At 41.3% G+C, this 25,827-nt stretch overlaps 1 protein-coding gene across 6 annotated transcripts in view; it reads left to right on the plus strand.

Annotated features, from left to right (window-relative positions):
• RAD51B (RAD51 paralog B) overlaps positions 1-25,827 on the plus strand; it is a 411,052-nt gene that overhangs the window by 314,997 nt on the left and 70,228 nt on the right. For 2 of the 6 annotated variants that reach the window (XR_014852614.1, XM_085062135.1), the window contains one exon: positions 2,330-2,416. The exons of the other annotated variants lie outside the window; for them this stretch is intronic. Coding sequence is in view for 1 of the 2 variants with exons in the window: in XM_085062135.1 (XP_084918261.1) it covers positions 2,330-2,368 (39 nt within the window). In the remaining variant the exon portion in view is untranslated. The remainder of the gene's footprint in view (positions 1-2,329; positions 2,417-25,827) is intronic. 6 annotated transcript variants of the gene reach the window in all.

Raw genomic sequence — 25,827 nt, forward strand, 5'->3', positions numbered from 1 at the left:
TCTGGTTGAGTGACCATGCAGCATCAGACAGTGGGGAAGCTTGTGCTGCTGCTTGTCCCTCATCTGTGTTTTGTAGTTAAATCCCAGTATTCTCAGGGCCTTTTATTTTTGAGCAACGCTAAACTAATTTGCAGGCAGAACAGAATAAAAAACTTTGATCGTGCAATCCTGGTTTGTTTTCGCTATGTTTTCTTTATCTATAGAGTAATCCCTAGCAAAGGAGGGTGATAAGAGGTTAATGGATGGCTGTGTTTGCAAGCACAGAAGCATGCACAACTACACCTGCAACACCAGGAAGCATCTACAGCAAAGTTGCAGACACATAAAAGCCCAGGCACTGACCTCCAAAGGATGTACATGGATTAAGACTAGTGCAGAGATAGGCATAGAATTGCTCCTGTTATCTACAGTGCAGGAAGCATATTAATGTGTCCTAAGTGATCTGTTAAGGAGTTTAAGGTTGTTTTGACTGTGTTTGGTCATTTGGACATTTGGAATTGCTGTCACCTTACTGTTGATGGACAGGCAAAGCAAGTCACCCCATGATTGTTGCAGTTATCTTATACCTTCCATTACAAAATCTTGTTTTCATCTAATTATAATTTACCATAGGATTTGAGCCCAAAAGGCTCATAGAAGGGACTTGATTTTGAATGGTTTTCACAGAAAGTTTCTTCAAAAAGTTTGTATTGAGTTATGAAGAAAGTGGTTGTTTTACAAGTGATTGAAAGCAATTAGTTTCTAGGAAACTCTATGGCGTCTATTTCTGGGAATAGATTGCACATTAGTGATGGATGAATGGGGCGTTAGGAGAAAAAAAGGGAAAGGAGTTTCATTTTCATGAAAATTTACCACAGATAGTCGTATGCTAGGCATGCTCCAGAATGAGATTGAGTCCATTTTCTTTAAAAATTCCTTTTCCTAACTTTTATGAACTGTTGAGTCACTGTAAGGCAGTATTAGGACACAGGAAATTAAGCTGTATCCCCAGTTCCACAGTACCCCTCTGGGATCTTGAAGAAACTGGAATGGAAAGCAGTGAGCAAGTAGAACCATGGCGGTGATGAGCTGGGAAACTGTTGAAGCACAAGACTGTGGAAGTTACAGCCACAATGAGGTTTAAAACTGGTGTGGCATAAGAGGAGATCCATGTGGGAAGATATAGCTTAAAGGAACTTTTTTCCAGACCTTAAATATATGCTGAAGTTTTTGAATCTTGCGATATTTCATTATTGCATAGCACTTGGTTGATATTTGCTTCATTTCCCTCTCACCTTCAGAAAGAACAGTGTGCTTGCTATTTGTGTCTGCAGTTAAAAGGATACACCTTAGATCTAAACCCAAGCCCTAAAAATACCAGCATTTTCCTGTGATGGAATGCAATTTGGCATTTTAAATTAATAAGTGTTTGAGAGCACTAAACCAAAACCTGATATTTTGGCTCTAGGATTTGATGTCTAATACAAATGAAACTCAGTAAATTTTGGTGGAAAATGCCCTGTATGGCAACAAGTCCAAATCCTTATGTTTATTCTATGAAAACATTAAGGGTATTTCATTTATAAATCCTCAGAAGAAAGCAGTTTAGTAGTTCTAGGGGGCAAGGGGGACTTTTGCTGAAATACAAGTCAAGAATTCTATTTAAATAACAACTTAAATTTTAGAGATCTCCTTGATAAAATTTTGTCTATTTCTTCAGTACAAATGAGTTAATGGTAAGGACACCTTTTTACTTTCTTTCCCTAAGTTTCTTTTAAGCTTGTGGAGTACTTGTGAATGTAATTTGAGTTTGACCTATTTCTAGCAATCACAGAACTTGCTTCAAACTCCGGCTGTTCTGAAAATGCTCCATTTGATATTGGACCATTTAAACGCTTCTCATTTCCTCCCTAAAACTGGAAACTATCTCTTGGTTTGTGAGGGGTAAGGAGTGGCCTAAATGATAAAATTGTCTTAAGAGACTATAACATTTATCATAAGATGGATTTCTATTTGCATGTAAAATTGTCTTTGGCTTGATTGCATCTCAAAGTTTACCAGAACATACAAATAGTTTTTAGTTCTAAGAAGTGCATAGACCTCAGTTTTGCATAATGCTGTCTCTCCAAACCACAAGTCACTAAAGAATGTCAGTGTGATGTTTGGCGAGTTAAAGGAGGGCAGCACTCCCAAAGCAGACTTGTGGTTTTATCCCTGCAGTAAGAAGACTCAAATGTTAGAGAGATTATTTTCTTTCACATGTATTATAATTTATTTTTTTCCACAGTCTGAAGTAGCAGCACCTGTGTAACCTTATTTAACTGCCTTCACACATTTTTCTTTCCCTCAGCTAATATTCTGCCAAAGTGACAAACTTTCCTCACTTTGAACTGCAGAACACCATGAAAGCCAGCATTTCTCAGCCTTGTCCAATACTGTAAGTCTTCTATGCACTGTTCATTGGGAGCTGTCATTTTATTAATGTTGTAAGAACATGATTGCTATAAAACAAGAATATATCTTAGAAAGAAGCTGTTACACTTTGCTAAAATTAAAAAAAAAGAAGAAAAGAAAATGGAAGAGGCTGATGCTTATAAGGATCTATTGTTTGCTTAGCCCTGAGTCTTTCCCAAGAGCGGATCATTCCAGATAACTTGCTGCTGCTCTTTGATTAAGATTTTTTTCTCCAGTAGAGGCCATGAGGAACACATATGCATAGACTTGAATTAGTGTTAACAAGAGGAGCTTGCAATTATGTATCCTTACCTCTAGGCTGACCAAAAAAACCCCAAACCTTTAAGTTCTTTCTCATCATCTGGGGACCTGAAGGATGTTCATTCAATTTTCAGTTTCTCAGGTCATTCTACTAATGAGAGTGCTGGTTAGGCTGGGGTATTTGAAACCTGCATGTAAGTTTACAAAGGACAAGGGAAGTCTGACACTTGTCACATATTAAATTTATGCCCTCTGGGGCACTACAAAAAAATTATTATAAATCACCGTTTGCACCCAAACCAAGGAATCTTGTCTCCATTCCAGTTCATTTTCCACTCACAAGAATCTATCCTTTTCCATCACTACAGTGATGGTAGTTCACAGCAAATGATCTGCCATGTGGGTAAGAGGCATTCAGTTTCTCACTTGCTTCTTTCTGCCATCTGGTGCTATTGCTTTGCTATCTGTTACTTCTTATCCAGCCTAACAGAGCTCACTGTCCCTGGAATGACCTAGAATTGATTTCAAAGAAATGCGGGTCTGTGAAAAGATACCTACAAATCCCAAAGAAAAGGCAATTAGTGGCTTCTTTTAGTAGTCTTCTTTTGAGTCCAAAATACCTGCCTCCCAGTGACCAAAAAGTCTTATTTTAACGGTGAACAGCCTCTTTGTTAAAGGTCTTACTAACATAGGGAATGGAATTTGTTAAAAGACTAATTTTATTTCCATACTATCACTTTAAACACAAGCCAACTCTGTATTTTCCTGAGAACCAATGAGGCTTGAGATTCTTTTTAATTAAAAGCCAGAAAAGGTGGGGTTTTTATTTCCTTTCCCATTGAATGCATTTGAAGCACCTCTGTCTCCAGCTGGCTATGGGAGCAGAGCCAGCCCGTAATGGTTTCAAGCCCAGTGTGCACATAGGGGAAAGGGTTTTCACCTGATTGATAATTCTGAAAGTGCTTGCAGTGCAGAGTGCTGAAGCTGGTAACTCTGGAGTTATTCAGAAGATAGGAGAGAGGAGGTGGATGTGTTTTCACAAAAGCTGGCAATTCTTCCCAATCAAGTGCAGTAAATGGTGCATGGAGAGTCTCATTTCATTGGCTTGTGGGCACTCTGCTCCATGAAACCTTTTGAAGTGGTTGCCAGAGGTTGAAGCTGAGATTGCTTGAACTTTCTTGCTGTCCTGTTCACTGGCATTACAGCCATTCCTTCAGCTACACCCTCAAAAGCTTTGTTACTGGGTCTCTGTCCTTCAGGGCTTTGTAAGGGTGCGCCTGACAATTATTGTTCACTATGTATTGCTTAAAAAGGCAAAGCAGTGTGACATTGAAATACCTTCCACAACTGTGGTAACCTTTCCAACTTTACATAAGATTTACTGCTTTTCAGGCCTCATATTGCTCCAGTTTTAGCCTGGATTTCTTAGGAAATTCATAGTATCTCTACCTGATCCATTGCACAATGGCCACATTGTCGTTTCCATAGGTATGATACCATTATTGGCTGGAGTGACTTCATCTTTGCTTTAGGGCCTTGTGGTCTTGGAGTCGTCTTTATAGCACCTCTCTAGTGGGAATGCTTCCAGCAGTATGCTGTAGAGAAGAGGAAACATCTTTGTAAAGGAGTCTGCTCTCAGTCATCACATGTGGGTAGAAGTGAGGTGTATTATGTTCAGGGTTCACAGGTTAGAGGATCAGGGAAGAAGATAGATTGTTAAGCAGCATGTGAAATGGCCCCAGGATTGCACTTTGGAGGAGTTTACTACTTTATGAGTGGGGAGGACAAGACATCCTCAGGAGCACTTAAAAGTACAAAAAAGGAAGAGGAAATGCAGAGACTAGAAGGAAGGGAAAGAGACTGAGGAAAGAGCAAAGACCAAGGTGGTACACACCCTCATCACTGGGGTGTGTGTCTCTAAAAATGGGGCTGGATATTTGAAAATGTGCTTGTCTGCAGGTTTTCAGGTTCCTGCTTCTCACCAGCTCAGAAGCTGCATGCATGCACGGCCTGTTTTATGATAGATTAGTGTTTCCATGTGGAACCATAAAGTGCAGACATGCTTAAAGATGGGCAGGTGGCAAGAGAAATTATCTGAGCTTTGTGAAAAGCCAAAAATTCAGGGAGACAGACGTTTGGTTTCAGTTCTGGGCATATGCTCAGGTCAGGTCTTATTTTGTCCAAACCACTTCCCCTGCCCTTAGGCGTGATATTTTCAGAGTGAAAGGACAGGCAAAGCCCAGGGAGATTCCAGAGCATGGCTTGTTTGCAGCTGGCTGGACATGGAATTCATCAGCAACAAAGCAAGACTCACTCTTCTCCTGCGGATATGGGGAGAACTCGGGTTTGTGCACGCACGCTGAAACATGCACACGCATCTGTGCACACACACCAGAGCAAACCAGTTCTTCCCTGTCTGCTGGGGAGGCTTTGGTTAAAGTATCTGAAGCCAGAGATTTCATTTAAGCTTTTTGGACCCATTTGGGCTCTGAGGGCTGTAGCCTTGCCTGCCTCCTTTCTCTCTCAGCTCCCAGCCAGAAAAATCCTCCCCCTCGCTGCCCTCCCTTTCCAGCACACACAACACAGAAAGCAAAAACCGACCCAAGCTTGCCTTTGCAGCTGGGACTTATCAGCCAGAACACACACATGTAGGTCATCCATGGGAACTCAGCAAAGTGTTGGATCAACAGGAGCACTGGTGGGGTGCAGGGCAGCAGGAGGAGCAGGGATGGAATCTTTTTTTATCATTATTATTATTATTATTGTCTGCTTTTTTAGAAAGGAAAAGGAAGAAAGATTACAGCAGCTTTTCTATGAAATGAAAAGATTAGCATGCCGTGGATGCTTTGCAGGGGCGTGATGAGATTTGCAGCAGATGAGTTGGTTGCTAGGCAATGCTAATGAAAAGCAGGCTTTCAAAACTTCTGTGCTCTGTGGGCCCAAAAGTTATCTAGCCTCCCTCCTGCAGCCTTCACTCCCCCTAGCTATCCCCCCTGCCCCATGCAACCTCCCAAATATTTATAAAATCCTCACCAGGAACAAGAAAGACAGATGCTGGAGTGCACTTTTGACAACTTGCTCTTCCCAAGCTGCCCAGGAGACACACACACACAGACAAGTTTGCTGATTTTCTTTTCCTCCTTAGAAAGGTAAAAAACAAAACAAAACAGCACCCCCCACCCCCCCAAACCAAACAGAAAAAAAAAAAAAGGAAAACAAAAAAAGGAGAGAAGAAAAGTTTGCAGTGGCTTCCAAAAGCAGCTTGGTCTTCAATTTCAGAGTTCAGTCAGAGTTTAGGGCTTGCATGTGTCTGCATGTGCATGTTGGGGGTAGGTACATGTTTGTTTTCAATTTCTCTCCATGCGTTTTCAAGCTGGGCTCTAGCGCTTCCCCTCCTCCCATCCTGCTGCAAGCCTCCTTTCCCTTTCAAGGCCTTCTGACACAATGAGCTTATTTTCCCATGCTCCCTGTGAAAGCTGGGATATGTGCGTGAAAGCTGCAGCCTCTGAGGACTCTTTTAAATACAGAAATTGAACGTTGCTGAAGTTACAGACAGGGTTTCTGCTATTTTTACAAATGACCCATGTCTTGCTCCCCTTCTCAGAAGTATCAGCATTCTTAGATATCTTACCATCTGTCTCTCTCAACTGTTTTTTCAAGTGAATGTAATGTTGGTATGACAGCATTGAAGACTGATGTTTAGTGCCTGCTCCACATTCACTTTATTGCTGTGGCTTGTGTCCCTCAATCCTAAGGCAAAGTCTTTTCATGTGAGCAAAAAAGGATATTTCCATGGTCAGTTCTAGGCTAAAACTGCCAAAGAGGCATCATTTAAGAAGATTTAATTCTAATAAATAATCCAATGGACTCATATAGCCCTGTCATCAAAAAGCAGCATTTCAAAGTTACTGAGCTATTTGGCCCTGCAGATTGGGAACTTGCAGAATCAGAACCTCACTGCAGTGCCACTTTCAGATTTCACCCATCCCCTGCTGCAGTGTATTGCATTGGATTTAAAGTCTCACTTTAATGCCAATGTTTATTTTTCATTAATGCTTCTGGGGAGGTGGAAGGTTATCGTGAATTGGAAACAGAATTTAAAATTACTGTGAAGAGTGAATACAAGTCTCATATGGTGGTCCCATATAGTCCAAGTTTGACCATTAATGATCTTGGTTGAAATCTGTAGAAGTTGTGGCACTTGGCCTAGTGAAAACAAGAGCCTGTGGGGAGGTTGTGGGATTTTTTTGTTTTGTTTTATTTTGTTTTGTTTTGTTTTAAAACACGCTGGAGCAGCTTTGTTTTGCCTGGACTCTTTCTCACTGATGCCAGTATGAGCTGTTAATCAATAAGAAATTCCTCGGGCACACGGATTTTGTGAGGCTGCTGCAGTGACCTCTTTATACCATATTTCAGATGGCAGAGGCCTATATGTTCTTTCTTTTTAATTTTCTTCTTTTTTTTTCTACCATCAACCCTGTTTTAGTCAGTACAATAATGGGGATAGATGACATACTAAACCAGAGTTATAATCGTATGTGATCATTAAAAATGTCAAGGCATTCCCTCCAAAAGTTAATCTGTCAGTTATCAGTTAGGGGAATTCAATTCCACTTCCATAAATTCTCCTGCTGTTTCAATTAAATAGGGATAGCAAATTTCTAAATGCTTGGGAATACAGCCAGCTGCTCTGTACAGACTATGGGGTGACTATTCAGGTAATGCTCCATTATTTGAAGTAAGAATTTTGGCCCTGCAGAACACATTACAGGATGTGTTAGGGAGTGTGGTAAGGACAAAGCAACCACGTGCCCTTCTTCCTCTTCTTTGTCAGGCCAAGCAAAATGCCTAGATGGTACCACATTTTTGAAACCTGGCTCCAGGCATTCCAAGTCTGTACAGACATGCATGCAAGGTACTGTTGGCCATTGGAAATGGAAACTTATTTGTCGTGTTTCTCCTTAGCTGCTGTGTAGTGCTGTCCATGCGGCTAACTGCTGCCCCCAGCTCCATTTCAGTTGTGGATATAGGCATTCCTTTGTGTAGCTTGGGTCCTCTCTACTTCGATATTTTCTGGAATAAAAAGTGATGTACAGATTGAAAATAGGGGCATCTCTGAAAAAAACCCATCATCTGATGTTCTATACTCTGAGATTAAGCCCCCTGCACATGCCTTTCCCACATGGTTTTGGTCCCGCCAGAGTGGTGTCCCAAAGCCTTGCATGCATACACTGTCTGGAGTCACTCCTTAAACTGCATGTCTTAGCAAGCAACCAAAGCGCTACAAAAATGCTATGTTTTGTGATGTTAACAGACTTACGTTATGAATGTAATAGATGGCCACCTTTCATTCATATGTAACTGCATTTTTTGCTTTTACCATAGCAACTACTGAATTATGACCAGTCAGGTCTTACCAACATGGTGGTGATTGGGCATCCCATTTGATTGGTCATCCCTCTGACCACTGTACCTGCTATATCTTGTATTCACATATGCAAGAATTCATCATGAAAGTGCTAACCCCTTCAAGATAAAGGATCCAGACCATATGATTTATCTGCATCACTTGTGGATGATCAATTTGGGATAAATCAGGTGAAACATTTTATCCTGTAGGCTTCAAGGTGTTTGATTTGTTTAAAGAGTAGCTGGCACACTTCAAATGCGTGGCTGAAAGCACTCCTGATAGCAAACTTCCCTTCATAGAAGACTTGCTTGTGTGCCCTCTAGAGTCACTGGACTTTCTAGGGACTAAGATAGGGTGCATTACACATTTGGGGGTAAGTACTAGCAGACGTACACAAGCAGAGCAGTATTTGCTGATCAAGAGATAGCAAAACATTTAATTTTTCCCTAAACAAATGTGATGTCACTGAAATTTGCTTTGGTTTTCCAGTTCCATGACTGGCACTACCATCCCTACTGATTGTTTGGAGTAGGTCCTCTGCAGATTCACATACACTCAATTGATCATGAATGAAGCTAAGAGAAGTTATTAATCTTACTGCCTGGTTGCACTCTAAACCGCCTTCTAATCCTGCCTCTGTTCTCTTAGACAAAGAATGCAGTGAGATGAAGGCAGGATCAATGCCAGCATGGAGCTGCCCTTTTTAGTAGTTGTCGTGGCAGGGTTTTATACATCAGCAACAGTGAGTGGTTCTCAGTGTACTGGGGGAGAAGGGAGTGAAGATGAATTAAAAGGGTCAGATGTTGTGCTTCTAAAGTGATGGCAGAGTCTCATACTGACTCTTGGTTTCTGGTGAATTTTTCAGTTCCTTGTGTTTAATGACTGACCTAACGAGACATTACAGCCCTACTGCCCTTTGGAGATCCATGAAGAGCTCAACACAAGCTAAGAAAGGGTGCATTGTGTCTTTGATCCAATGGGCAGTGCTTCACAGGCTGGCAGATTTAATAAAATCTCAGAGGAACCTCAGCTCATTTTTTAAGAGGCTTAACATTGAGTTAAAAGTTCCCTTTACTCCTGCATTGTTGGAGACCATTCCCTTCTTGTGTGCTGCCAGAGGACCTGCAGGGAATTGGGGCTTCATGAGACCAGACTGGATGTAGGCTGCTGGTTGAGACTGGTTAGAAATCTGCAGGAGCAATAGCGGGATGCAAGAAGCTTTCTAAACCTTTTTGTTTCTTAGTCTTTGAAGTCATCCAGTGCCTCACAAGCAGTGTGACAACTTCTCTCCACACCTGAAAGGAAAACCAATTTAAATGATAAGGCCTTTTGATCAGTCATTTTGAGCTGTATGACATGAAAAACTGTCTAATACCACTACTTCTAGTAATGTCAACACTAAGTTATCCAACTAACTTCATATCTAGAAATACGAAAAGTTCACTGTCAGAAAGTCCTCCCTGATACAATGTTTATAGACATAACCAGAAAGCAAGTATTAAGGGAGAGAATATTTTACTCATAAAGACTCATAAAGACTCATAAATGGATCCTTGGAGCTTCAGACAGTGCCATAGTTTCTTGTTCAAACTTGCTAATCTAAACAAATAAAGCAAAAGGTGCAGCAGAAAAGCAGGGAACCAGGCAGGCTAGAAGAGGTTCCCTCAGCAGCAAGCTTTCTTTGATGTTCAGTGCTGAGAACTTGGGAACTTTCGCACCCAGGAAGCAAATCTCACTATGCCATTTTGGAGTGCAGGTCTAGAGCAGATCAAAATCTGAAAACTGATGAATACTGAGTACTGCAGAGTTTATTTTGGACATCTGAACACTTTAACCACTGCTCTGCTCACTTCTGGTATTGTTACGGAGGTGCTGGTTGTGAACTGCATGGGTAATTTCACAGCGAAAGCTCCACTCTAAGCCATATGTTGATCCTTCAGTCTAAATTTATATAGAACAAGTACTGCTAGGAAAATATTAGTGATTCATTTAAGGGGGAAAAAGGACTTTGCTTAGATTTTCAAAAGTGTAGGGTAAATACTTCTGAAGTACCAAGCACTCAAATAATACCCTTTTTTGAGAAATGAAGTATAGATTGAATGGTATTTCAGTCACCACTAGCTCTAAAGTAGCATCCTTTGCAAACTCAGAAATTCACTGCTAGGTTTCTTCCCACTCCCATGGATATGGCAGGCTGCTGGAGCTTTGCATTTGCAGCAAAAATGGAACTTCCACCCAAAGACCAGTAGTTAAAATTTTTATTGTCCTTGATTGAAGTTTGACCTTCTTGGTTAATAAAGGCTCACATTCTTTAAGAAGCTTTAACATGTGCAATTAGTCAAAATTAAATGATTAGAGATGGGAAGGAAAATGATCCAAACCCTGCTGCTTTATAAGAACTTCTGCCAGTGTATACATCTCCTGTAATATAGCGGCTGAGGCCCCCCAGTTATTGATACTTGTAAGATCCAGCAGAACTGTGCTCCCTTTCTGTTGGCAGATGCAGATCCTGCAGAGATGAACTAAATACAGTCTCCACAGATATTTTTAAGATAACTCCTTTCTTGAGAGAAGATAGCAAAGCGGAACAAATGCTTTCAGGAAAAAGAAATTTCTGTTTGGAGCTGATATGTCCAGGGGCACTGTTGAATATCAAGAGAAAACGAAGTTAAATGAACTATCGCAAAGGAAGAGGCAGTCATGTAAAAGGCAAAGATGATTTGTGAGATTTTGCAATAGCCTCCCACGGGGAGCAAAGCCTTTTGCTTGAGACATTTAAAATTAGACTGGACAGAGCAATGGAAATTCAGTGTACAGGCACCCCATGGGACAGAGTAGATAAGCCACTGGGTCTCCCTTTGCATGTTCCCTTACTCTTTTGCAACTCTTCCTGAACACCTCCATTCCAAATAATAATTTGTTTTCCCCAGATACTCATCCTGGTTCTCTGTTCCTCCCCTTTTTCCCCTTTAAGAAAGGAGCTGTGTTTGATTCATGGTGTCAGCTATCTTCCAAGCTCTGATCCAGTCCCAGGGGTGGGAGCTCATGGGGCTGACGGGGGTAGGAGTGATCAACTGCAGACTTTCCTGTTGCTGAGCTTGCTGCAGGCCTGACCATTTTTAAGACCTCAACAGATGTTTCTGCTTAGAAACTACTGGCATCTTTATGGACTGTTTTTTCCATTCTTCCCTCCCGGCCCATGTCCAAGCAGCAATGAATTATGTAAGACTACATTCTAGCCTTTTCTTTAGTATTATTTCGGTAGACACAGCTCTAAGAAGTACATCTACAGTTCTCTCTTTACCTAGTTTTAGATGTGTCAGCTTTCTCTTTGACCAAAACACCCACCTATCCTTAAAAACACTTATGTGCCTTCTCATCATCTTTTAGACACAGATGCCAAAAATACAAACACTACAATCCCAGCTTGTGGCTTAGATTCAAGATGTCTCTCACTGTTCATGCTGTGGTTTTAATCAATATGCTTTTTACTTAAAAGTTAACCCCTTACTATGGAGCTGCCTGTATTTGTCTGTTACTGCTGGTACTTAGCAAACAGTAATTAACAACAAGTAATGGAAGGAGATTTAGAAACTGCTACTGGAGCTCAAAATGGCTCCAACAAGCATCATCCCCACCTGATTCAGTTGTTTAGCTGTCAGTTATTAGAAATTAACACATTTCAGACAGTCTTGAGTAGAATAAAAGCACTGAGCTGGTTTATTTGTGCTGTTGATAAGCACTTGTAATCCTGCAAAATACACGGTGTAATGTGTGCAGGGCACCTGATGCAATCTGGGTAGACTTGACACTTACATTGTACAGCAAAACTTCAGAGGTCAAAACTGGTTAGATTAAGTTTCTTAAAAAGATGATGTAAGTAATATGTGCAAGACCACATGCAGATTACTTTAACTCAGAGGACAGAGAAACTTTCTGCATGGGAAAATTTGGCAGACTACTACTTAATTTCAGATGTACTGTAGTAGCAGAAATAAACTGTTGCCTTCTTTGGGAACACAGTACTAGAAGGAGACAGAGTAGTTTAGCCAGTGTGCCACAGCCAAAAGTGGGATTTTCATGCAGGCCTATGTTTAGTTATTTCAGCAAAGGGTTGCTGTAAATCCTCTTGTTGCACTTAGCAACTGAATTCCCACTGGAAGAAAAGCACATCTTTTCCAATGTAATACTCTCATTGTTCACCACCTCAAATTCTTTCTGTGATTGAGCTGCTCTGACAAGGCGCAATGTCATTGCAAGTGGTCCTCTTGGCATCTTACACTTTAAGCAAGATGATATAAAGTTATTGAGTAGATGACTTCCTTTTATTTACAATATATGTATATTTCTCTAGTAACAGCCAAGCCAGTGCATGTTGTCTTACTCAGGTGCCTCTGCACTGGTTTTGCAGGACCGTGAGGGCTAGAAAAAGACTCAGTCCTTTCCTGGTACCTTGTCTGAGACTGCCCAGCAAGAGACGCAGTGGTACTGGCAGATGTGATGTGGTTTTGGCTCACTGAGACAAGCAGGACCAGTTATCAGGCTGCTGGAGTCCCACTCCAAAGAGAGCAGAGTGTGGTATAGTCAGTGCAGGCACTGGATGTACCTCAGCTCGTCTGTGTGGCCTGGGCTCCCAAGAGCCCTCACTGAAGTACCCTACGTTTTTCCTCCTGAAAGCAGAGTGCTGAATCTCACAAGGTGAGAACTGAAACATATACAGTAGGAGAATATGAGTTAAAGTTTAATTTCTGCATCTTTTTTCTGATTTTCAGTAGAAAACCATACAATAAGGATTGTGAGGTCAACCAGTCCAGCATCTTTTGTCAGTAATTGCATTTGTGTGAGAATTGTATACAGCAGGCATTATGGTAAACAAGGATTTTTTATAAGGCTTTTAAATATTTATTTACAGGACATTGCTGATGGGAACAGGTATTTTCCCAGATTTGAAAAGGGAGTGCCATTGCAATTGTCAACATTTTGTTGACTAATGTAAGGAAGACACAAGCTCTGTGCCCTAATGTTCAGAGAGCTTGACATTGCACAAACATCTTTGTTGTACATCCTCACTGCTGCCTGGTTTTGCTGTTACTGTTAAGACCTAGTGCTCTACTGGTGAAGAATCACCACAAACTGGAGAGACAAGATCTAAACTCAATAATTCCTGTGCTTGCTCCTTTAGACCATGCTGTTTTTCTTAGGAGAGTTTAATTCGCTTCAGGATCCAGGAGAGCTATGAGCCAAGCTTTGAGCCATTATCCACTAACAAAAATCTGCAGTAATAGCAAATGGAGCATGTAAGCTGCCTTGCCAAGGAACTTGATGCTCTCTTTTCTCAGAGGTCTCTGTGCTGAAGGTCTCCCCAGATCTCTCCCTGTTAAATATGAAATCTTGGAGCTCCCCAGAGCCCATGACTGACCCCCTGGCTAATGGCTTTTTGCCAGTCCTATTTTGTATGTTATATTGTTGGCTGACACTGCATTTTTACAGTTCAGTTTTGTTTCTCATGGTCTTAGAAGTGGCCATTTTAATTTCAATAAATATATCTCCTTGCCCAGTATACAGTATTCTCCTGGCAGCTTGGTGCTCACGACTATAGGGAGCTGTAAACAACACTGTTTATACTTTCTGCTGATACCAGAACATTAGCATATAAATAAGAGAGAGATTTAAACAGGCTAAAACAACTCCAGCCTAGCTATTGGGAAGGGCGGACAATCTGCTTTTCACTCTCCTTGCCAAGGATGTCAATTTTTCTGTGGGACTATTGCAAGAATGAAGGGCTTAAAGAGATGGGAAGCTTTTATCTGACAAAAGAAAGGTCGATGAGCCTTAGAAATGCAGAAATACACTGAATAACAGTCTGCCTGTTGGGATTTCCTTGTAAGCCCTGTTGGTGTTAGTGTGGGCATGTGGAGGGTGGGGAATTAAAAATCACCACAGAGCTGTTGGATAAGAGTTTGCTTTAAACAAAACTTGCAGCAAAGTGTTAAAAATATGATAATCACACCTGAAATGAGCATGTTGCTTTGAAAGAAGTTGTTTCATTTACCCAAAGAAGCATATCATATGATCTTTACATTTTTTAGCTGCAGAGTATTTTAGAAACATGGTACAGCCAAATACTAAATTAAATAACTTCCCATGTCTTATCTATCTATTAAATTACTAAAATTCTAATCACCTTTGGCACCAGTGAGAGATAAGCACGAATGCTGCAGTTACCATCAAATTGCTTGAGTCCTTTTTTCATGCAGTTGAAGTTTGATTTTATTTTTTATCATAGAATATGTAAAGCAAGGTTGACAGGAACATGCATACAAGGTAGAAAACATATTTTTAGTTAACAGAAAACCAGACACCAAGACAAGGAAAAAAGAACAGCCAGAGATGATATTTCCAGGTGAGAAAGAGGTACTGTGGGATTGTAAAGAAAGCTGTCACATGAAGAGTGGGGGTGAAGCAGTGAAATTGAACTTAAGTCTGTTGGGATTTTTTGTGGGCTTTGCAGATGTGCCTCAGCTACTTGTAGACCTTTGGAGATACTTTCATTTCAGGGCTGGAGAACTTTGTGGGGAGCAGCCACTTGCCCCATTTTCCTTCTCTCTGCTGGAAGAGGGAATGTTTGTGACATTTGTTTTCCTTTTCAGAAGCAATGAAATTTTGTGTCAAAACAAGAAATTCCCATGGTTGTTTTGTGCCATCACCTTTCTGCTGCCTCTGATTAAAAAAAGTGGTTTTGAAGTTACATTCCCAAAACTGGTAGAAACACTGTGATTTGCACAGTGTTTACTACACAGAACTTGCTGCAGGAATGTCCTGCATAGCCACCACAAATATGGCAGTGAGTGGGGCACATGCAAAACAGGAGGAGATGGAACCTGGACTGGCTTTTTACTCTAGGCCTCTTCTAGAGCTCTTCATCTGCTGCATCTGCATTTGGTCTTCCCAGAGCCTTGATTCATGGGCCGAAATGAAACTCAAGTCCTGGAATAACTGGCAGTGGTGGTAAAACACAGGTCAAAAGGTACTTTTCAAATCAAACTGCAGTGCACAGACAAGCTCGTGCCTGTGCGTTCAGAAGCTAATGCAAGCAGGAGACGAACCTGTTCTTTGCTTGGGGTGCAAGTTGCCAGTGATAAATCACTGCCCATGTGGGGTAGGCATGACAATTGCACACTGCTGGGGTGGCTCCATGAGAAAAGGTGACATTCTGTGCAGGGGGACAGTGGGCATCCCCAAAGGGGAGAGGCATTAGGATCAAGGACTGCAGAAAACTCTTGTATTTCAGAAGAGGCCTTGATCACAAAGCTAACATATTCTCCCACAGGATTAGTTGCCCTTAGATTAACCTCATTAACAGTAATTATAAAGTCTGACACATTTCTTTGTCATTATCTCCCTTGCATCATGTAGTAAGATTTCTTCCTCCTGATTCTGTGTTTTTATCTGTCTGTTGGATTAGGGACCAGAGTTTTTCTCTATGTTATCTCTCATGCTTTTTTCCTCCAAAGTAAAATGGCCAGTTTTAGCACAGGATATATTGCAGTGATCAAAGTTCGGTATCTCACTTTTGTCAGGCAAATGTGAGATGAAAAAGACAGCTAGTTGTTGTTCAGATAGTGACCTTAATATTACTGGGGGTAAAACTGTGCTTTATCCTGAGGTTGGGATTCCAATCTCATGGTTTTTATCAATCTTTAGTGAGTGCAGGCCTGGAAAAATGCTCTCCATCTCATGGAATTTCTGAGTCTCTGTTGGGAAGGAGATGGCTAGAGCACTACTGACCTGGTGACTTGAGGGAAAGATTAATAAAGTACCAAGAGTCTTGTGTTCAAGGCAGGGTGGTCAACCAAAGACTTAGAAGAGGAGAGGAGCTATAAGGTGCATATACATTAAGTTGATTTGTTTAAAGGATGTTGTGCCCAAATGGCAGAGGAAGGATTCTGTTCAAACCTGGCAAATGTGGAAACTACACTAAGATGCTCTTTGCTAGCGTGGATCTCTAGCACTGAAACAAGAGTGAAAGTGAAACAGGAATTGTGGCATTGGGACTAAACGAGCTGCTTGAACATGCAGTCCCCATGCTGGATTTAAAGTATCACAGTAGACATTCTTTTTTCTTGTGCCCAAAGATCAAGAAGCAGGGCAAAAATAGAGCAATGCTGTAATCATTGAAAGCCTGAGATAAGAGAGATGACATCTGGAGCTGAGCAATATTAAATGTTCCTTCCTGCTATGTTCCCTCCTGCTCCATAACCAAGGCAGGTCCCATTTGTTCTCCCTAAAAAAAAAAAAAAACAAAAAAAAAAAACCCACCAAAACAAAAAAAATTGATTGGCCCTGTTGTATATACTCCTCTCACCAGAGGGCAATGAAGTCAAGTCTGTTAATATAGGCCTGTCCAGCATTACATAAGCAATGCCCCTGTGTGCTGAAACCCTAAGAACACCACCTGACTAGGCAACAGTACTTGAATAGAAAGGTGGCACTGGGTCAGGGTGACTCCAGCACAACAGGTGGCACACAGATAAGCAGGCTGCCCCAATTGTCCGCAAAACAGCATGGCATATCAGTGGGAGGACTTGGCAAGAGTCACTGCAGGAGTAACTGTAAGCATTCACACCTACTTTGTGGCAGATAAACTCATCTGCATCTCAGTAAATTTGCTTCCCAAGTGGCTTTAATAGTCTGCATTAATAAGCCAGATGCATTGCAAAAACAATGGGGTTTGGAGACAAGACACTTCCATTCCAAGCAATTGAATTCATCCTGAAGCACAGTTCAAGTGCAGAAAAGCTGTGATGGACAGAAGGTCTGCAGGAAGCCAAATGGGAAGAGAGTAGAGCATGAGCTGCTGCTTGTCCTTGGAGGATTTTAAAGAGGACTGATGTGAACTGATAGAATAAAAAGTGAATGGGAGAGGTTAACAAATGCAAAGAATTGCATTTGTAATGTCTTCATTTTTCCTTACCCTTCCTAATTCTCTCTAGAGCACTGCTGTTGCATCTCACAGCAATAAGCAGCTCAGCCAAGGACTGTCACTTTGTATTCCAGTCTGACTCAGTATTTTGCAGGGTGCCAAACAACCACAGTGTGGATGCCTCAGCCCTTCCCCCAGCCCCAACACACAGAGGAGCATCTATGCAATGCCTTACAAAGCCTTTCAAATGTCCTACAAGTGGGACAAAGATAGGAGGAAATGAAATCTCTTCTCAGATTTCAAGAGTCCATTTAAATTTTGTACTATGTGGGTGAACTGGGGTTCTCACCAGCAGGCCTTGGGAAATGAAACTTCTGCTTTTGTGTACCAGCTTGACTTTGATTCAGGAGCCCCAACACAGCTACTATTTAACATTTGACTCAGAGACTGTTGGAGGAGAATGTGTTTGGAGGGTGTTTTGAGGGACAGTGACTTTCTGTGAAGCCTTGTGGCCTTGCAGCTGAATCTGAGTCTGTTCAAACTGGTGATCCTTTTTCTGATCAGAGCAGGCTGAGGGCAGGACAGGTATGAAGGACCAGCTCCCACTCCCTCCTGGAGCAGCTGAGTGGAGTGTTGCCTTACAGCTCTTTCTCATACTTGTGCTGTGGTGAAGGATTTTAGCTTCTGGACCTATTGATCCATCAACATGCATGAACACAAAAAGTGTATTTGCTAAAACAGCACTGACCTGGGAAGATGGCGGCTTGGCCAGGCCAAGCTGGGGTGCACCCGCTGTGCCTTCCCTACTTGCCACTTGATAAATACCCCACTCCTTCCCCCACCCTCCTGCCCATTTTCCACAGCAGAGAGCAGACACAAGGGGATCCTTTCATCTTGGCACATCCCCTTGCTGATTAATGTGATGCAATGTTCCCACAACACCACCACTATGCCGGCCATGTAATTAGGCGGGAGATAATGAATGCTTCAGAGGCTATTCAGGCAGCAATGCCCGCCTCCCTGCCGAACAAGCTCTTTTCTCAGCAGTGAAACCAAGTGGAAGGAACGGCAGCAGAAATGCCATTGGTGCCGCGCTTAATTGTGCAGGAATTGGGGGCTCTCGCAGCAGAAAATAAAGTTAGGACCAGTGTGGGAGAGATGGGCAAGTGGATCTACTCTGATATCTTGAGGCCAAACTTTTTTTTGTGTCTTTTCATGTGTTTGACCTTGTGGCAGGAGAAGCCTTAAATGTGCACATCTCTGGTTTTGTGTGTGTGTGCCTTTTTTGTTTCAAGTCATTAGGGAAAGACATCATTTAATAAGCATAGGAGTCTGTGTTCTCAGTAACCCAGAGGCAAAGATGCTGGTGCTACTTAGTGGCCTTTGAAATGTGGGAAACACACTGAGGACACAATAGGCTTATTCTCTTTTAGGGGGCTTTACAGTTAAGCTGCCATTGTCTGGCTAACATTAGCAAGAAAGATACTCCCCTTTCTCCCCGACCTCTATGTGGACTCTGAGAAAACAACCAATTGGTTTAAAATGCACTATCCAAATGCCTTCAGATCACGTGAGAATAAAGCCAGCAAGGAGCTGAAAGTCTGTCTCAGCAGCTGGAAACCAATGAATCTACTGTCAAAGGTCTTAGCAGAAATTCAGTCTTCTGCTCTAATTGCTTTCTGCACTTTTTTATTATTTTACTTGTTGATGCAAAATCTTTTTAGATCTCATATCTGACCATGCTACCTACTAAATGTAAGCAGTGCAACCTGCTGTAAACAGCTGGTAAAACTCATCATAAACTGACTTCAGTAGTTATAAAAATAAAAGGATAACTGAAGTTTTGTGCTCAGGACAAATAGGTAGAAAACAGCTGTTGTGATAGTGATGCATCAGGGAAGCTCAGTTTCTGTGAGGATTAGGTTAATTTCTGAGCAAAAGGTCACTGGAGGGTGGAGTACATCAGAAAGAGCAATTTACAAGTTATAAAATAGAACAATTCATATGCACACTCACATTTAAGCCTGCCTCACTCCAACAAGCTCTAAAGCCATAATGTGTCCTTTTGTAAATAAGTACGTTCCCAGGCAGACCCACTGATCACCCTACTGAATTCAGTGACAGATTCTTTTGTGCATCCCTTCTTGAGTGACAGATGGATGCAATTTATATTATTCTATTGCTTAAACCCATTTTCTAATCAATTTTGTATGTAATGTGCTGCATCTCATTGCTGAGCATTTTGACTCTGCATCAGAAATTTCTTAGGCTTTCCTAGTATCTACAGTGTCAAGAAAAGAGATTTCACTGAGAATCTTCTCGCGTTGCAAAGTTATAGTAGAGTTGTGACCAAAAAAGAAAAATCTGGCAGGGAGAACAGCTTTTACAAAAGAAAATGGGTTCCACTGACATCTTCACAGAGCTGCCCTGTGGTATGCATAGTCATGGGCCTCCATGTCATAGAAGCACACTGCACTCATTAGTGCCATGCCGTTGTGTCCTGAAACAGATGCACGTAGTCTCACTGTAACCCCCGGATCATGTGTCATTTATTTCTCCTCCCTCTGTCACATGCACAAACACGGCCTACAGACTCTATGTGTGAAATGGAGAAGGGAAACAGATGACACATGATGTGAGCATTACAATGCTTCTAACATTGTTGGTCAGCATTTTATTGGTGTCAGGGACTCAAAGGTTAAGAGCCAAAAGAACAACTGAGGAGCCCAGTTGTTCCTGCCCAGAACTGGGAAAGAACTCTGTACTGAAAAGAAATTCAAATGTTTTCCATCTGTCTATGCTATTTGCTGGCATGGAATAATGCTCTAGCACAAACCTAGATTAGTACTTTTCTCAGCATGATTTCCTCCAGAGGAACATAAAGACAGTGTCAGCATTGACTCTGATTTGTATCCTGTACCAATATTGATGAGTGCCATACCTGTAAACCAGCCAGGCTGAAGTAAAGGTATTTGATTATCTTACTGACAACTTGAGGCAACATCCTGTAGCAGTGAACATGTCCAACAGGTTTCAGGAATGAAAACAAGCACAAGTCATGCTGGATCTGAGACCAGCTTACTCTCATAAAGTAGGGTATCTCCTTGTGATATCTTTCTTCTCTCTGCCTAAGTTAACACAGCAAATTGCATCAAACTCCAGCATGCACTGCACATCTGGGAGTGAATTTTCCAGGACAAAAGCCATTCAGTCACCAAGAGTTCAGTGACATGACCTTTCTCAGAGCAACCCACAAAGAGATTGGCACTTCTAGATTTATGTGATTTTGACAACATCTGGAGTTCAGTTGTCTCTGGTAAAACAGATGTTTTACTTCTGCTGATCACAAATTTCTCCCCATATTCACCATTCTAATTTCTGTTTCAAGCAGTGTTTAGCCAAGAAATGAACATAAATTTGCTTGGAAACTGTTCCAAAGAATCTGCTATGTGAACTTCAGAATGTTTTGTTGCTTTACTTGCTCTTGACAAGCTCTGAAACCCATCCAGATCTCTAGTTGGGATCGAATCTCTTTTCCGTTTTTTCTATCAGCCCAGGTGATGTGAGGACCATCCCAGTGAAATCCTGATAGTGTAGTAGGAAGAAACAAGATAAAAGAAGAGTCTGTCTAGTCTGTCTGTGTTTCCCTTGCTGTTACTCTAACAAGGAAAGAGTAATGCAGCCACCTATGCACCCAAATTGTGCTAAACCTGGACCGTATTCTGGTCTCTTATGGCTGTTGGAAAATAAATCAAAGGATAAATTAAGTAAGAATAATGATGCTAAGTAGCACCAAGATCATGGAGCCTTTGCTGGACTCCTGCTGTGGCTTGTTTAGACTCCTAAGTTCCTGTAGACAGAATACAGGGTGTTAAGTCAATAGCATAACAGTTCATATTCACTTTTCATTTGCTTTGCATTTTACTCTTTTACTTAGAGTAGAAGGCTAAAAGAAGCTCTCTTCTGGCACAGCATAAGATGTTGACCAACCATTTCTGAAATGCTTTAGAGTTGAGGAACATCAAAACTGGCACAAGAAATCAAACCAGGAGGAGGAAGCATGACTAAAGTATTTCTCCAGCGAACCTCAGCAGCTAGGACATTATTTCCACACAGCTCTGAGCAGGTGTGGGAACAGATACCATTTGTGCCAGGTAGAGTGCTGTGGCTATAAAGATGACAGTTTTGCTGGGAAATAGAAGAGAGAAAAGGGAGCAGCAGGAGGCCTGGCATGGTACTGAGCTCAGTCCTGACTCTGCACCCCAGCTCTGGCATCAGCACAGTCCTCTGGCTCTGTGCTCTCTGTCCTCCCATGCCCAGTAAAATGCCAGCCACGTGTGAAACTCCTACTGACTCACACCTGTGGCCCAGAACAGTCTTGGTTTTACCTGTGTTTAGTCCTCCATGCAGCACTGCGTGCTCATGTTCTTGTATAAAATCCTCTCTCTTAAGTGCTGCTGTTTCTCTCTGTCCTAGCTTTGCATGACAACTCATTGCCCAGCTGAAAAATGTATTTCTACTGCTACTAAGTACTTCCTACTACTACTTCTTTCTCGTACTTTATTTCTTCCCAGTATAAAACTTCCCTACCTTAAAAACAAATTGGACCAGGAAGAGGGGTGTTAGAAAAAAACTATGGTTTTAGATAAGCAACTGTGTAACCAGCTGTAGGGGAGGACACAAAAGAAGGGTGAAAGCAAGCTTATAGCCAGCTTCAGCACTTGCCAGCCTCAACACGCAGTTGTTTTGCCACAGCTGAGAGCTCATAAATGAGGGGACACTAAAGAGTTAAAAAGATTTTCCAGGAAAGCTAGCTGATGAGAGAAGGGGAAAGGAGGAGGAGCAATCCTCTTCTGCACAGACTTTCCAGAGCCTCCAGAGATCAGTAAGACCCAGGATGCTTTTCTTTTAGATGTTTTAATTTAGGTGGTTGGAATCTAAATAGATCATGATTTACTCTAAAATTGATATATGGTGACAGGATATAACTTGTCATAGCAATCAGAACTGCAACAAAGGACTGAAAGTCAACCCTCAGATTCAGCCTAAAATTCAGCCTGAGAACAAGGGAATCTTACAGTCATATTCAGAGACAAGTAGACAAGCTGTGAGTCATTAAAAAATCTGAGATCTGACAAGGTACCGAAATAGCTCAGATATGCACCTATGTGTGTCACACTTACTCACATCTTACCAGTTCCTGGTAGCTAGCCTTTCTCTGATATAATTTCATCTCATTACCCAAAGATGTGCCCCTTGTGCATTTATTTTGTTAATGAAATGCTAGCTTTATTGGAATATCAGCTCTGTAGGGGTTGCCAGGACATACAAAATGAGCAGCCATAAACTATGTTCATTATTACTGCAGTCCAATGCCAGGTCTAGTACTGCTTCCAAAAGGTAGGAAAGGGAGAACAGAATTTAACATGTCCCTGACCTGTCCAGAGGAACAAAACAGAGAGCTTTTATTTTATTTGTTTCTACAGTGACTCAGTCTGTAGTAACTGGGTTAAAGTCCACTTAGAAACGAATAGAACAAAAGGCCTCCTGTTAGTTCTGGACATTTTCCCTCTTCAGATATCACCAGAAGGATTTTTTTAAAAAAAGAAAAAAAAAAAAAGCCCTCTAACAGAATGCAGGAAACCACAAGCTTATGGGAATGTAGCAGCACTTTGGAAAGGAAAACACTGCCTCAGACTTTCATCTGCAGGGCTTGCACTTTTTTCCCCATTTTTTCCTTACCTTCTTTTCATCTCCTTACAGCTAGAAGCATTTGCCAGGTCAACACACAGCCTGGAGAAAAGGCTGGTGGGGAGAGCAGTTGAGTTGCAGGAGGTCATTGCCAGATCCCAGACAGAGAGGAAAAAAATTGGCTTGTGCAGATCACTGTAGTCTGCAAGGGGACTCCAGCATAGAGGGAGAGCTGTGGTGCAGCTGGACCTTGAAATAGCTACTTGCCAGACTGAGGGTCTTAACAGGGTCAGAATCCTGGATCCTACAAGGCATACTGCAAGGTGGAGGAAAGGGGCTTTTTAATAACTTTTATTTGGTATGTGTAGTCTTTTATTTTTTTGGAGTGCAGCTAAATGCTGCACAAATTATATAATGTTCTCTAAGAATATAAAAAATAGCTGAAATGCGTTCTGTATTCCATTCTAAGTATTGTCATGGTATGCCTATATTTTCATTTTAAAGAAAACATTTTTCAGCAAGCATTCACTGAATTTCATTAATTTTCACTTCAACTTGTTCATAAGGAATGTGAACTAGCAGTAACAGAGAAAGCATGTTGAAATTTTATTTTGCATATAAGAATGATCACACTATTGAATCATCCAAAACTTCACAATCCCCACAACTCCCAAATATGAGGAAAATTGCAGCTGTCTAAAATAAAATGGGAAATTGAAATTAAATATTATTTCTTGTCTACAGCTTTAGCTATTATTATGATGCTGTTTTGTACCAAAGACCATGTTAATTTTTGTTAGGTGAGCTTTATGTTGACCTAGATCAGGAAAACAGCTTGGTAAAAGGTGTAATGTAGGGTGTAATGGAAGAATGGGAATGCATAGCCAGAGCTGTACCACATAAGCCAACTGTTATTTTCATTTCAGCTGCTGCAGAACCATAATCTCAAGTGGTAAGCTTTTGAGTGACTTGACCAAGACCGCATTGCATATAAGTAGTTGCTTTATTTAGTTAGCTGAGTGATTCCATGCTGAGTTAGAGAAGTTTGTCTTTTGTGTTCATAGTTAATAGATAAACAGAGTCGACCTTGCCATACTTATTTCACTGAGAACTGATGACACCATGCAGAAAATTCAGTCTTTAAAACAAATTTCCATTGTCAATACTATGTGGATAATTTCCTTGTGTAGTTGGTAATGTGTTCTATACAGCGTCTCCTCTCTAGGTCATCTGGGCTAGGTTCCATATCAGATAGTTAAAAGAATCAAAAATCAAATTATTCGTTTTCACTCATATGAAATTAGTTATTCCAGGTCCTAGTGGATAAAGTATCTTCTGAAAAGCATCTAAATGTAGCTTCTTAATCAGCATTTTCATTGAAATAATAAAGTTTAAATACTGCATTTTCATATACAAAGTCTCCTGCCTTATCCTTCTCTAGGCTGAAGAATTTGAGTTCTTCCAGACTTTCACATATGCCAGCTCCTAACCATTTTAGGGTCACCCCACTGGACTTTTCTTCAGCTTGTCTTTCTTGCAGTGTATGCAGTAAGCTGGACACAATATTCCAGTCTTTGTTGACTAACACATGGTTAAAGGCTATTTTGTCCTTAGTGTGATCACAGCTGGTCGCAGTTTTAAAACCCTGTTTTAAAACCCTGTCCAGAGGTAGAAAATTAAGCCTGACTAGCCAGGATGTTTTAAAACACAGTTGAGGCTACTTACACTGAAAAAATCCAACATCTCACAACATGTGTTAACTAACACACTATTTAGCACTTACATAAGAAGTGTGACTCTTCCTACCTGAATAGTTTTAAGTCCAAATCTTAGGAGCTACTATAATTTAAATATAGAAGTTAAATTTAGCATCATCCGAGTAGACAGATGTTTGAACACAAAACCATATTCTAGTGTATATGTGCTGACTTGGAGCATGTTTGGTAGCTAGTGCTGTTTATTACATGGTGCATTTTGATTTCATCCTTATGCATCAACCATGCAGTTGGAAATGTAAACATGCTGCTGGTTCATAAGGGAGAAGGCTCTCACAGCTCTGGCTAGCGGGTTAACTGCAGCACATCAGTCTCTGCTGTGTCACTGTAAAGGCATTGCATTGCCACGTGCAGAAAGGCACATTCATTGCTTTTTAAGGTCCAAATCATCCTTGATAACGAGCACTACCAACACCGGTGTTCACAGGGAATAGGGAACGGAGAAATTCTCTGAAATTTGCTTAAGGTTCAGAACTTTTAACTCCACCTTCCTGAGCCAAAAGAGAAGCATTTTCCCCTGCTCCATCTGGTACGGCTCTCTGGAAAACTTCAGCTTGGCCCACGCCCTCCTCAGCCCCTGAACTTTGTAATTTTTCAGCTGCCAGAATCACTAACTGCCCAGTTTTATGTAATTCCAAGTATCTTCAGTGGAGCTGGAGAATACACATATGGAGGAAGTTTTGTGGCTTTTAAGCTATGCCCAGAAGTTTGCCTTTTTTTTTTTTGGTGGGAGGGGGAAGGAGAGGAATGCAGTAGGGGTATACACAGGACTTTTCAAAATAGAACGGAAATTCTGTCTGCTATGAGCTTTGCTTTTGAGATCCCCTTTTTTTTTGCAAGGGGCCTGAAACCCATTTCAGGAGGAGGGGCTTGCTGCTATATGTGATAAGTGTAAATACACCCATAATAATTTTTAGAGGTTTTTAGTTCTTTGTGTTGCCTGTTGCTCAGAAAGCCAAATCAAACTTGTAAAAGCTATTGTCGAAGAGTGTATAGCCAAAAGGGACCAGCGATTTTCCCCAACCCCAACTAACAGCTTCCCAGATAAATATGCTGTGCCTGAGTTTCTGCAGCCAAGCAAAGCAACGGGCATGCAGCTTTTGTGGCACTTGAAGCTTTTTATTCCAGTACCACAGAAAAAATGGCAAACACTCAGAGAAGTCAGGCGGGGCAGGGAGGCTGCATTTCCAGGACCTGTAACCCCCTTTTCCCTCATTCCCTTTCAAATTGTTTGCAAAGCCCAAATCAATTTTTTTCTTGTTAGCAATTTCAAAACAAATATGTTATGGTGGTTTGTGTGTGTGTGTGTGTGTGAAAGGCAGTAAACTGCCAGA

The sequence above is a fragment of the Lichenostomus cassidix genome, chromosome 5, assembly GCF_008360975.1.
Source record: "Lichenostomus cassidix isolate B80296 chromosome 5, HeHo_3.0, whole genome shotgun sequence".
Taxonomy (NCBI): Eukaryota; Metazoa; Chordata; class Aves; order Passeriformes; family Meliphagidae; genus Lichenostomus; species Lichenostomus cassidix.